Below are 14,545 nucleotides of genomic sequence, written 5' to 3'. Positions count from 1 at the left end.
AATGTTTATTTTAAAAAATTGATTAGCAATTAACATGTATTTTATGACTCAGAGCATGGTCTATCTTAGGGGCTGTTATAAGTGTCCTTGAGAAAAATGTGTCCTTTTATTGTATGAGTATTGTATTGATGTCAATTATATCCAAGTGACTGATGGTGTTGTTGAGTTCAACTCTGTACATACTGATTTTCTGCTTGCAGAATGTCTTTATTACTTATAGGAGTTAAAATCTTCAACTCTAATAGTGGATCCATATATATTTCTCTCAGCTGTTGCCTCATGTATTTTATTACTTTTTTGTTGGTCACATACATTGACCCCTTTATCATTATGTAATGCCTCTCTTTATTCCTGATAATTTTCCTTGCCCTGATGTCTGCTCTGTCTGAAGTTAATATAGTTACTCCTACTTTCTTTCAATTAGCGTTAACATGTGATATCTTTTTCCATCCTTTTACTTTCAATCTATATGTGTCTTTATATTTAGAGCAGGTTTCCTCTAGACAACATATTGTTGAATATTGTTTTTTGTTCCACTCTTCAAAAATCTCTGTCTTTCAATAGGTGTATTTAGATCACTGGTGTTTATAGTGATTATTGATAGAGGTGGATTAATATCTGTCATATATTTATTACTGGTCTTTATTCATTTCCCTTGTTCTTGTTTTTTCAGATTATGCTGTTTTTCTACCTTTTTTGACTTCAATGAACATTTTATGTGATTCTGTTTTCTCTTCTTTATTAGCAAATCAAATATTTAAATAAACTTCTTCAAGTGGTTACCACAGTGTTTTCAATATACATTTACAACTAATCCAACTCTATTTGTCAAATAACAATATGCTACTTCACAGATAGTACAAGTATCTTATGTTAACAAAGTAGTTCTAATTCCTTCCTCTCATCTTTTGTATCATTGCGTTCTTTCATTAAACCTAATTATAGGATGTGATCATTGAATACATTGCTGCTATCATCATTTTGAACAAACTGTTAGATTAAATATAAGAAAAATGAAAGTTTTAATTTTTTCCTTCACTTTATCTTTTTTTCTTTATTAAGTTCTAAGTCTGACAAATATAATTTCTTTTGGTTCCTGAAAAATCTTAACTTTAACATTTCTTGCAAAGCAGGTTTACTCTCAACAAACTTCTTCAATTTTGCTTGTCTGAGAAAATATTTATTTCTCCTTCACTTCTGAAGAATAATTTCACAGAGTGCAGAATTCTAGGTTGGCATTTCTCCAAATACTTTAAATATTTAACTCCACTCTTTTTACTTGTGTGCTGTATGAGGAGGAGTCCTGTGTAATTTTTATCCTTGATCCTCTATAGGTAATTTTTTTTTTGGGCTTCTGATATGGTTTGAATCTGTGTCACTGCCCAAATCTCATGTTGAATTATAATCTCTCATGTTGGAGGTAGGGCCTGGTGGGAGGTGATTAGATCAAAAGGGTGGATTTCCCCCTCTGTTCTCATGATAGTGAATGAGTTATCATGAGATCTGATTGTTAAAAAATGTGTGGCACCTCCTTCCACCTTGGTCGTGCTCCTGTCATGTAAGATGTACCTGTTTCCCTTTCACCTTCTGCCATGATTTTAAGTTTCCTGAGGCCTCCCTAGAAGCCAAGCAGATGCTGTCCTGCTTCCTATACAGCCTGAGGAACTGTGAGTCAATTAAATCTCTTTTTTTATAAATACCCAGTCTTAGGTATTTCTATATAGCAGAACAAACTAATACAACTTCTTTCAAGATTTTAAAACAATTATTTGATTTTCTGTGGTTTAAGTATAATTTTCCTAAGTGTATATTTTTGGCATTTATTCTGCTTAGTGCCCTTTAAGTTTCTGGATCTGTGGTTTGGTCTGATATTAATTATCAGTCATTATTGCTACAAATATTTCTTCCACTCCTTCTTGTTCTTTTTTTGGCAGTTCCGTTATGCACATGTTACTTCTTTTGTCTTTATCTCACAGTTCTTGGATTTTTTGTCCTGTTTTTTTTTTCAGTTTTTTTTTTTTCCCTTTACTTTTTAGTTGTGGATGCTTCTATATTTACTGATCCTTAAACTCACTAATTCTTTCCTCAGACATGTCCAGACTACTAATGAGCCCATCAAAGGCATTATTCATTTCTGTTATAACGTTTTTTATTTCTAGCATTTCCTTTTCATTACAACTTAGAATTTCTGTTTCTCTGATTACATTACCTATCTGTACTTGCATGTTGCCCACTTTATTCCATTAGATTTCTCAGCATATTCATCATAGCTTTTTGAAGTCACAGTGTGATAATTTCAACACCTCTGTCACATCTGCTGTTTTTAACTATAGTCATCATGTTGCACCATAAGGTCTCTTGAACTTATTACTCCTTATCTAACTGAAATTTTGTGAGCTTTGACCCTTCCATTAGAGGGTAATACACTCTCTCAGCTTTTGTTTGTCTGAGAAAGTCTTCATTCTTAATTTTTGAAGAACAGCTTTCCTGGGTCATTTGTTGATAGTATTTTTCTTTCACCACTTTGATTATATCATCCTTTTTTTTTTTTTTTTTTGAGGCGGAGTCTCGCTCTGTCGCCCGGTCTGGAGTGCAGTGGCCGGATCTCAGCTCACTGCAAGCTCCGCCTCCCGGGTTCCCGCCATTCTCCTGCCTCAGGCTCCCGAGTAGCTGGGACTACAGGCGCCCGCCACCTCGCCCGGCTAGTTTTTGTATTTTTTTTTAGTAGAGACGGGGTTTCACCGTGTTAGCCAGGATGGTCTTGATCTCCTGACCTCGTGATCCGCCCGTCTCGGCCTCCCAAAGTGCTGGGATTACAGGCTTGAGCCACCGCGCCCGGCGATTATATCATCCTATTCTGTCCAGGCCTGTTACATTTGTGCTGAGAAATCTCCTACTAGCCTTGTTGAAACTTTCTTATATATTAGTTACTTCTCTTTTTTCTTATTGTTTTCAGGAGCCTCTCTTTGTCTTTGATTTTTGACAGTTTGATTATATGTTGGTGTAATCTTGCTTGGATTGATCTAATTGGAGACCTTTGGTCCTTCCTGTACCTGGATATTTATATCTTTTCCCAGATTTAGAAAGCTTTCTTATGTTATTTTAATAATCTTCCCAAAGCCATTTGTCTTTGTCTTCTTCTTCTTGAACTCCTATATTTTGAATATTTCCTCTTTTGATCTTGTCCCACATATCCTATAGATTTTTTTGTTCTTTTCATTTTTTTCTCCTATGACTGTATATATTCAAATGCCTTCTCTTCACTGTCACAGTATTTCCTCTGCTTGATGAATTCTGTTGTTGCTGCTCTCTGTTGCATTTTTAACTTCATTCATTTATTTTTCAGCTTCAGAATTTCTTTTTAATTTTCAAAAATAATTTTATTCACTCTGTTAAATTCCTCATTTTGGTCAGTTATTGTTTTCCTGATTTTATAAAATTATCTGCATTTTCTTGAAGTTCCTTGAGCCTTTCAATGACAATTACTTTGAATTATTAATGATGAAGTTCATATATTTCCATTTCTTTGGGGTCAGCTACCGGGAGCATACTGTGTTGTTTTGGTGGTATGTCTTCTTGTTTTCTCATCTTTTTTTGCCTTATATTGATATCTGTCCATTTGCAGTAGGAGCCTTATTCCAGTGTTTTTCATACTGGCTTTGTCTAGAAAAGACTTTCACCAGATTCAGAGATTCTGAGCAGAACATCTGGTATGGCTGGCTTGTTGCTGGAGTCCTCAGGCAAGCTGGCCTGATACCAGGTTAGCAGGTAGGTGGGCCTGAATCCTGGTTCTGTGGAGTTGTGCCTGTAGCCCTGATCTACCATGGTGGACTTGTTGATTGGCATATGGGTATGGGCCAGGAGCCTGTATCCATGGGGGCCAGCCTGAAGCCTGAGTCTACAAGAGCTGAGCTGATACTAGTGTGAACCTTGAGCCTGAGTCTTTAGGGGTCACTCAGATGTTGTGATGGGCCTGGCACCTGGGACCACTGACATGGGTCTGCATTCTGAGTCCATGGGGCTGGTCTGGTGCTGGGGCAAGTCTAAACCAAGTCTGTAGGGATGAGTCTGGGTCCTGAGTCCATGGGCATTGGAATGGGTCTGCAAGGGTGGTCATGGTGCCTCAGTCCATGTGGCTCATTTTGGCAATGGGGTCCACTGGGGTGGGCCTGGACCTTGGATCTGCTGGAGCAGGCCTAGACCCTGGGTCCTCTGGAGACTTGGGCTATAGGAACTGGCCTGCAGCTTAGGGTTGGCCTGGTGCTAGGGCAGGTGTAGAGTCTGGGGTCTGTAGGACTAGTCTGGAGTCTAGGATGGTTTGAGTTGAACTTGTGCCTGGCATCACTGGAGATGGCCTTATTTCTTGTTGTGTATATTTTCAGTCATGTTTTAAAGTGATTTCTATGGGAATTCCAATTAGCGTGTTAATTTTTTAAAATCTATAATTTCTCTTTATTGATATTCTGTATTTGGTGACATATCATGTTCATGCTTTCTTTTAATTCTTTAAACAATTTTTTTTTTTTTTTTGGTTCTCTGACCATACTTAAAAGATCTAATTTAAAGTCTTTGAGTAGTAAGTACCAAATTTTGGCCCTCACAGTAATATTTTTCTGTCGGTTGTTTTTTTTTTTTTTTGCTATTTTTGCTATTTTTGTTTTTGTTTTTCTTATTTCTTCTTCTTTGTTAAATTTCCTGGATTAATTCTGTAAATATTTTATTCCCTCAATGTGGCCCATGGGTTATCTGCTTCCTGAGAGCCATCCCTGGCCCAGTGTAATTTAATGTCAGTCCATAATCCTTTGCCAAGGAGAGTATGTATGAGAATATATGCTTAAAACTTCAGTTAGTTTATAAGACAGCTTCAGCTTTCACTTCTTCCTTGCTTAGGGCCTCATAGTCAGCCAGAGGCAAATGAGTGGTGGGCCTTTCTTCTTTCTTAGTTGTTTCCTGGGCATGCACATAGCTTTCCATATTTGTGAGGGGCTTTAGATCTCCAAGAATATGTCAGAGCTTTTCAAAGCTCCTTATGATTATCTAGTTATTCAGGATTATCTTTTAAATTTCTGACCAAGCCCTTATTTACCTGCATTCATAGCCTTACTAAGCTGTGCTATTGTTAACAGATTGATGGTGTTTACGCCATCTAGTGGTAGGACTTTGTTTTCACTGAGCTGAAATCTTTATACAAAAATCAGCCAAAACATCCTGGGAACAGAGGTGCAATTTCAGACAAAATATTGAGTGTGCTCAGATGATGGCACTTTTAATAGCGCATCACAAGATGTCGGTCCTCTGAGCTGGTTGCTCTACTGCTGGCTTTTCATACATACTCTGCCAATGAGCTTGAAGGGAGAGGGGATAGAAATTAGCCTCAAATTAAAACATTATAGATCTCTCTATTTTTCTGAGGGTTACTAGTATCTCTTAGATAATTTTCTGTTTTAGTTGTGGCTTTGATTAATTTCCAATGCTCTGAAATCATTACTTTTGGTTGTTTTGCCAGTGCTGTCCCTGCTTTTGTTAAAGAATGATTTCATGGAGTTCTCAGTCTGCCATTCCAGAAGTCAATCTTCTAGCATTTACATACATAATTATTCTAATTTCTTATTCTTTCACCTCACTTCCTATCAATACAAAATGCAATATTCACTAAAGGAAATCAACATGATCCAGACTCTTTAAAACACCACATACACAGTAGCCCCCATACAATTAAAAGTTCCTAGACATGTGAAGAAAGAAGCAAGAGAAAAAGAAGGTAATAACAGAAACTGGGTCATTTCAAAATAGCTAGATTTATGTCTTCATTGAATTTTAATTTGCACTAAATGATTTATCATGTAGAAATTTAGCTTCTTGATTAAATTCATACATCTGAGTTATTTTTGTAACTGAAGAAATATAACAATGACTTCAGTAACTGGCATGTATTCTGTTTTTGTTTGAAAATGCAATGGAAACTTACATTTCTTATATTTCAAAAATCTATTCTTCAATTACATATAGGTTTCTAGTGACACACACACAATGCTGTCTACCCACTGACTTTCCTTCTTTTGGCAAATGAAACTCTAGAGCTGCTATAAGCATTCTGACTTACCAAGAATGGTGAACGTCTCTTTTCTAACAATACTGTAAAGGCTCCTGAGAAGATAAACTGGAAACAAAGATTACATTTATTAATACCCAGTCATTATGCTTATGTATAAACTTAAAAAGTAAGAGAATTCTGGAATGTTTTAACATAAAGAATATGGGACCATTGAGAAAATCATTCAGGATATAATTCAAGGGTTTTTTTCTTATTTGTGGAGATGGGAGAAAGCCATGAAATCTCTGGTTACTAATTTAATATATGTATTGGAAATAGAATCTAAGGGCATTCTGAAGTGACTTTATGGAAAAAGGAGTATCAATGTTTCCTTAGTTTTTGTCAATTATAATTTATTAAAGCCAATATGTGAATTATAGGAAAATGCACACAATTAATGAATTTATTACTGGGAAATGTTGTATCTTGGTGACTTCATATGAAAATACTTTTAATATAATGCTTATATATTTTATTAATAGAAAATATCATTCATAAAATATTGGTGCTTCAGTTTACATACTTAAATAGAAGAATTATACAATGTCTTCCATGAGAAGCTTGTTCTGAGATCTTCCATCATTTCGTGACACTTGTTAGAAAGATGGCAATTATGGTGTATCAGAAATTTATTTTACTCACAGATGCAACATTTATGAACTTATAAAACTTTCCACAGCGTTAAGAAATGAACAGGTCAGTTAGTAGTATGGGAGAGGGATGTTCTTTTCCCAGAAAAATCTGGAAACTCATATGTCAATGCTAAATAGAATTTTGAAGTAAGAAGGATCTGAGGTTGAGTTCTTTGCTCTTTGCTTTCTCTGTGACTCAGGAAAATTACTTAACCTATAACTTAGTTTTGCTTTTTTCATTGGTAACATGAGGATAATCTGTTACACCGTGTTATTGTGGTAGTGTTGTAATAGTTACATATAATGTTTCGATTTTTTTTCCAAGATGGCAGATTAGGGGGCTTTTAGCATACTTTAGCAACTTGGAAATAAAAGAATAGTGCATAAAGATCAACTCTGTGGGCTTTAATTCAAAAAGAAAAACAGAAACTCACGAGTGTTGTTAAGGACACCCAGATCCTGGAGAAGAGAGCATGGGCGAACAGTCCCCGTGATGATGTCTGGCTGATAGAAGTGAGTGAAGTCCCACTGTGTGAGAGAAGCAGAGAGCCTCCCTCTGTGACTCATCTTTCCACGGGAAATCCAAGGAACCCAGGCTGAGGGGGAGCATTTTATTTCTCCCAAGCCCTGGAGCTAACTTAGGGAGAAGCTGGGAGACACTGAGAGGGAAAGGCTCTGGGAAAAGCTGCAGACATTTTCCCAAACCCAGGACCAATAGCAGGACATCATTTTTAATCTGGGTGCACACAAAGTCAGTCATTCTATGGTGAGCCTGCAGCATGGCCACGTAAGGATTATAGTCTTGGGCCAGAGATTGGAGTTCTTGCCCTGGTGTGGGCTAAGAGCCTCCACAGCTAGAACTGTGGAAAGTGTCTGAGCAGTGAGCACTGGAATTGTGCTCTCCTGTGTTGCAGGCCTGAGGTGGGAGCAGAGCTGCTACAGTTGTGGATCTCATTCTTTTGTATGGTTGAATAGTACTCCATTGTGTATATGTACCACATTTTCTTTATTCATCCTTTTATGTACACTTAGGTTGCTTCCAAGTCTTAGCTATTGTAAACAGTGCTGCAATAAATGTAGGAGTGCAGATATTACTTTGATACACTGATTTCCCTTCCTCTGGGTATAGATGTAGCAGTGGGACTGGTGGATCATATAGTAGCTGAATTTTTAGTTATCCGAGGAACCTCCAAACTATTCTGCATAGTGGGTGTATTAATTTACATTCCCTTGAACAGTGTACAAAGGTTCCCTTTCCTCCACATCGTCACCAGCATTTGTTAGTGCCTGTCTTTTGGATATAAGCCATTTTAACTGGGGTGAGATATCTCATTGTAGTTTTGATTTGTGTTTCTCTGAAGAGCAGTGATGTTGAGCACCTTCTCATATGCCTGTTTGTCATTTGTATGTCTTCTTTCGAGAAATGTCTACTGAAATTTTTTGCCCATTTTTTAATCGGATGACTAGACTTTTTCCTTATAGAGTTGCTTGAGCTCCTTATATATTCTGGCTATGAATCCCTTGTCAGATGGATAGTTTGCAAACATTTTCTCCCATTCTGCGGATTGTCTCTTCACTTGTGTCCTTGCTGTGCAGAAGCTTTCAAACTTGATGTGATCCCATTTGTCCATGTTTGCTCTGATTGCCTGTGCTTCTGGGGTATTGCTCAAGAAATTTTTGCCCAAACCAATGTCCTGGAGATTTTCCTCATGTTTTCTTGTAGCAGTTTCATAGTTTGAGGTCTTAGATTTGTCTTTAATCCATTTTGATTTGATTTTTGTGTATGGTGAGAGATATTAATTCTTCTGCATATGGATATTCAGTTTTCCCATCACCATTTATTGAAGAGACTGTCTTTTACCCCAGTATATGTTCTTGGTACCTTTGTTGAATATGTGTTCACTCTAGGTGTGTGGATTTGTTTCCTGGTTCCCTAGTTAATTTCTAGGTATTTAATTTTATGTGTGGCTGTTGTAAATGAGATTAATCTTTTTATTTCTTTTTCAGATTGTTCACTATTGGCATATAGAAATGCTACTGATTTTTGTATGTTGATGTTGCATCCTGCAACTTTACTGAGTTTATCAGTTTTAACAGTTTTCTAGTGGAGTCTTTAGGTTTTTCCAAATATAAGACAATATCACGTGCAAACAAGAATAATTTGACTTTTTCCTTTTCAATTTGGATGCCCTTCATAGCTTTTTCTCGTCTGATTGCTCTAGCTAGGACTTCCAGTACCATGTTTTTTTGTTTTTCTGTTTGTTTGTTTTTAATACTTTAAGTTCTAGGGTACATGTGCATAACATGCAGGTTTGTTACATATGCATACTTGCGCCATGTTGGTGTGCTGCACCCATCAACTCGTCATTTACACCAGGTATAACTCCCAATGCAATCCCTCCCCCCTCCCCCCTCCCCATAATAGGCCCTGGTGTGTGATGTTCCCCTTCCCGAGTCCAAGTGATCTCATTGTTCAGTTCCCACCTATGAGTGAGAACATGCGGTGTTTGGTTTTCTGTTCTTGTGATAGTTTGCTGAGAATGACGGTTTCCAGCTGCATCCATGTCCCTACAAAGGACACAAACTCACCCTTTTTTATGGCTGCATAGTATTCCATGGTGTATATGTGCCACATTTTCTTAATCCAGTCTGTCACTGATGGACATTTGGGTTGATTCCAAGTCTTTGCTATTGTGGATAGTGCCGCAATAAACATACGTGTGCATGTGTCTTTATAGCAGCATGATTTATAATCCTTTGGGTATATACCCAGTAATGGGATGGCTGGGTAATATGGTACTTCTAGTTCTAGATCCTTGAGGAATCGCCATACTGTTTTCCATAATGGTTGAACTAGTTTACAATCCCACCAACAGTGTAAAAGTGTTCCTATTTCTCCACATCCTCTCCAGCACCTGTTGTTTCCTGACTTTTTAATGATTGCCATTCTAACTGGCATGAGATGGTATCTCATTGTGGTTTAGATTTGCATTTCTCTGATGGCCAGTGATGACGAGCATTTTTTCATGTGTCTGTTGGCTGCATGCATGTCTTCTTTTGAGAAATGTCTGTTCATATCCTTTGCCCACTTTTTGATGCGGTTGTTTTTTTCTTGTAAATTTGTTTGAGTTCTTTGTAGGTTCTAGATATTAGCCCTTTGTCTGACAAGTAGATTGCAACAATTTTCTCCCATTCTGTATGTTGCCTGTTCACTCTGATGGTAGTTTCTTTTGCTGTGCAGAAGCTCTTTAGTTTAATGAGATCCCATTTGTCAGTTTTGGCTTTTGCTGCCGTTGCTTTTGGTGTTTTAGACATGAAGTCCTTGCCCATGCCTATGTCCTGAATGGTGCTACCTAGGTTTTCTTCTAGGGTTTTTATGGTATTAGGTCTAACATTTAAGTCTCTAATCCATCTTGAATTAATTTTCATATAAGGAGTAAGGAAGGGATCCAGTTTCAGTTTTCTACTTATGGCTAGCCAATTTTCCCAGCACCATTTATTAAATAGTGAATCCTTTCCCCATTTCTTGTTTTTCTCAGGTTTGTCAAAGATCAGATGGCTGTAGATGTGTGGTATTATTTCTGAGGACTCTGTTCTGTTCCATTGGTCTATATCTCTGTTTTGGTACCAGTACCATGCTGTTTTGGTTACTGTAGCCTTGTAGTATAGTTTGAAGTCAGGTAGCGTGATGCCTCCAGCTTTGTTCTTTTGACTTAGGATTGTCTTGGCAATGCGGGCTCTTTTTTGGTTCCATATGAACTTTAAAGCAGTTTTTTCCAATTCTGTGAAGAAACTCATTGGTAGCTTGATGGGGATGGCATTGAATCTATAAATTACCTTGGGCAGTATGGCTATTTTCATGATATTGATTCTTCCTATCCATGAGCATGGTATGTTCTTCCATTTGTCTGTGTCCTCTATGTTAAATAACAGTGGTGGCAGTAGGCATCCTTGTTGTGTTCCAGATCTTAGAGGAAAGGCTTTCCATTTTTCCCCATTCAGTATGATACTAGCTGTGGGTCTGTCATAAGTGACTTTTATTATATTGAGGTATGTTGCTTATATCCTCAGTTTTTTGAGGGTTTTTAACATGAAGAGATGTTGGGTTTTATCATATGACTTTTCAGCATCATTTGAAGTGATCTTATGGTTTTTATTTTTCATTTTGTTGATATAATGTACTACGTTGATTTACTTGGGTATGTTGATTCATCCTTGCATCCCAGGGGTAAATCCCACTTGGTCATGATGAATGATCTTTCTGATGCATTGTTGAATTTGGTTTGCTATTATTTTGTTGAGGATTTTTGCATCAATATTCATCAGATTGACCTGTAGTTTTCTTTTTTTCTTTTCTTTTTTTTTTTTGATGGGTCCTTGTCTGATTTTGGTATTAGGGTTTTACTAGCCTTGTAGAATGACTTTGGAAGTATTCCCTTCTCCTCTATTTTTTTGGAAACAGTTTGAGTAGAATTGATACTAGTTCTTTAAATGTTTGGTAGAATTCATCAGTTAAGCTATCGGGTCCCAGGTTTTTCTTTACTGAGAGACTTTTTACTATGGCTTTGACCTCATTCCTAGTTATTGGTCTGTTCAGGTTTTGGCTTTCTTTATGGTTCAATCTTGGTAGGTTGTATGTATCTTGGAATTTGTTCATTTTGTCTAGATTTTCCAATTTATTGGCATATAGTTGCTCATAGTAGCCACTAATGATCTTTTGAATTTCTGCAACATCAGTTGTAATGTCTCTTTTTTAAATCCAGATTTTATTTATTTGAATCTTCTCTCTTTTTTTCCTGGTTAGTCTGGCTAAACATTTGTCAAATTTGTTTAACTTTGCAAAATATCAACTACCTGTTTCACTGATTTTTCCCCCCCGAGACAGAGTCTCACCCTGTTGCCCAGGCTGGAGTGCAGTGGTGTGATCTCGGCTCACTGCAAGCTTCGCCTCCTGGGTTCACACCATTCTCCTGCCTCAGCCTCCTGAGTAGCTGGGACTACAGGTGCCCACCTCACCATGCCCGGCTAATCTTTTGTATTTTTAGTACAGACAGGGTTTCACCATGTTAGCCAGGATGGTCTTGATCTCCTGACCTCGTGATCTGCCCGCCTCAGCCTCCAAAAGTGCTGGGATTACAGGCGTGAGCCACTGTTCCCGGCCTGCCCTTACACTTTCTATCATGAGATGATGCAGCATGAAGGTCTTCACAAGATGCCAGCATCTTGATATTAGAGTTCCCAGCCCCAAGAACTGTTTTCTTTTATAAATTACTTACATTTGTTTTCTTTTATAAATTACTTAGCCTGTGATGTTCTATCACAGCGACACAAAATGGACTAAGACAGAACCTATATTTTTGGCACCTCTGAATTGAATTAAGGCCCCATTTTTCTTATCTGAATCACTGCAGTAGCCTCTTCTAACTTCCCTAACATTCTCAAATCTAATCTCTTATTACTCATAGAGTAATGGTATTAAAACAAACCTAATCATAGCACTGTCCTGAGTCAGAATATTGTCTAGGGCTGTCCAATAGAAATATAATGCAAGCAACATATGTAATTATAAGTTTTCAAGTGCCATATTAAGAAAACTAAAAAGAAATATATATAACTTATTTTAATATTTTCTAAAAGTTCACATATCCAAAATTATTTCAACATAGAATCAATATAAAATAATTATATATTTTGCATTTTAAAATGTATACTAAGTTTTGAAATCTTATATGTATTTTATCTTTACAGCACTTCTCAGTGCAGTTTAGTTGCATTTTCCAGGTTCAGTAGGTACATGTGACTATTGTATTAGACAGTGCAGCTCTAGTCCTTAGTTATCTCCTCTTTTCTATGCTTATTCATTTCCTTGGTGATCTCATCTAGTCTCATTATTAGATGCCAGTGACTCTTCATTCTACTTTTTAAAGATTTCTTTCTTAAGCTTCTTTTGTGTCATTACATTTTTTTTTTTAATTTATATAGGGTTTTGGGAACAGGTCATATTTGGTTACATGAATAAATTCTTCAGTGGTGATTTGTGAGATTTTGGTGTACCCATATCCTTAGCAGTATACACTGAACCCAATTTGTAGTCTTTTATCCTTCACCCCCTCCTACCCTTTCCCCCGAGTCCCCAAAGTCCACTGTATTGTTCTTATGCCTTTGCAGCCTCATAGCTTAGCTCCCACTTATGAGTGAGAACATACAATGTATGGTTTTCCATTCCTGAGTTACTTCACTTAAATTAATAGTCTCCAGTTCCATCCAGGTTGTTGCGAATGTCATTCATTTGTTGCTTTTTATGGCTGAGTAGTATTCCATTGTATATGTATACCACAGCTTCTTTATCTGTTCGTAGATTGATGGACATTTAGGCTGGTTCCATATTTTTGCAATTACAACTTGTGCTGCTATAAATATGTGGGTGCAAGTATCTTCTTTGTGTGACTTTTTTTCCTCTGAGTAGATATGCAGCAGTGAGATTGCTGGGTCAAATGGTGGTTCTACTTTTAGTTCTTTAAGAACTCTCCACACTGTTTCCATAATAGTTGTATTAGTTTACATTCCCCCACCAGCATAGAAGTGTTCCCTTTTCACCGCATCCATGCCAACATCTTTTTTTTTTTTTTTTAATTTTTTGATTATGGCCATTCTTGCAGGAGTGAGGTGGTATCACACTGTGGTTTTGATTTGCATTTCCCTGATCATTAGTGATGTTGAGCATTTTTTCATATGTTTATTGGCCATTTGTATATCTTCTTTTGGGAATTGTCTATTCATGTCCTTAGCCCACTTTTTGATGGGACTGTTTGATTTTTTCTTGCTAATTTGTTTGAGTTCCTTGTAAATTCTGGATATTAGTCCTGTGTCAGATGTGTAGATTGTGAAGATTTTCTCCCACTCTGTGGGTTGTTTGTTTACTCTGCTGACTGTTCTTTTTGCTGTACAGAAGCTCTTTAGTTTAATTAAGTCCCACCTATTTATCTTTGTTTTTGTTGCATTTGCTTTTGGGTTCTCAGTCATGAAGTCTTTGCCCAAGTCAATGTCTAGAAGGGTTCTTCCGATGTTAATTTTTTTTTTTTTTTTAGATTTAAGTCCTTGATCCATGTTGAGTTGATTTTTGAATAGGATGAGAGATGAGGGTCCAGTTTCATTCTCCTATATGTGACTTGCCAATTATCCGAGCACCATTTATTAAATAGGGTGTCCTTTCCCCACTTTATGTTTTTGTTTGCTTTGTCAAAGATATGCCAACTGTAAGTATTTGGCTTTATTTCTGGGTTCTCGATTCTGTTCCATTGGTCTATGTGCCTATTTTTATACCAGTGCCATGCTGTTTGGGTGACTATGGCTTTATAGTATAGTTTGAAGTTGGGTAATATCATGCCTCCAGATTTGTTGTTTTTGCTTAATATTGCTTTAGCTATGTGGGTTTTTTTTTTTGGTCCCATATGAACTGTAGGATTGGCTTTTTCCAGTTCTGCGAGGAATGATGGTAGTATTTTGATGGGAATTGTGCTGAATTTGTAGATTGCTTTGGCAGTATGGTCATTTTCACAATACTGATTCTACCCATCCATTAGCATGGGATGTATTTCTATTTGTTTCTGTCATCTATAATTTCTTTTAGCAGTGTTTTGTAGTTTTCCTTGCAGAAGTCTTTCAACTCCTTGGTTAGGTATACTCCTAAATATTTTATTTGTTTATTTTTTTTTTTGCAGCTATTGTAAAAGGGGTTGAGTTCTTGATTTGTTTCTCAGCTTGGTCGCTGTTGGTGTATAGCAGAGCTACTGATTTGTGTATATTAATTTTATATCCC

The 14,545-nt window shown here is 37.0% G+C and overlaps 1 protein-coding gene across 1 annotated transcript in view; it reads right to left on the bottom strand.

Annotated features, from left to right (window-relative positions):
• The window catches only part of LOC104679413 (membrane-spanning 4-domains subfamily A member 5-like), a 34,844-nt gene that overhangs the window by 8,739 nt on the left and 11,560 nt on the right, over positions 1-14,545 (bottom strand). Inside the window, exon 3 of the mRNA XM_010384970.1 lies at positions 6,104-6,160. Coding sequence (XP_010383272.1) covers positions 6,104-6,160 — 57 coding nt within the window. The remainder of the gene's footprint in view (positions 1-6,103; positions 6,161-14,545) is intronic.

Source organism: Rhinopithecus roxellana, chromosome 15 (genome assembly GCF_007565055.1).
Source record: "Rhinopithecus roxellana isolate Shanxi Qingling chromosome 15, ASM756505v1, whole genome shotgun sequence".
NCBI classification, from domain to species: domain Eukaryota; kingdom Metazoa; phylum Chordata; class Mammalia; order Primates; family Cercopithecidae; genus Rhinopithecus; species Rhinopithecus roxellana.
Note: the sequence above shows the minus strand (reverse complement) of the source record. Positions and strands in the feature narration are given on the sequence as shown.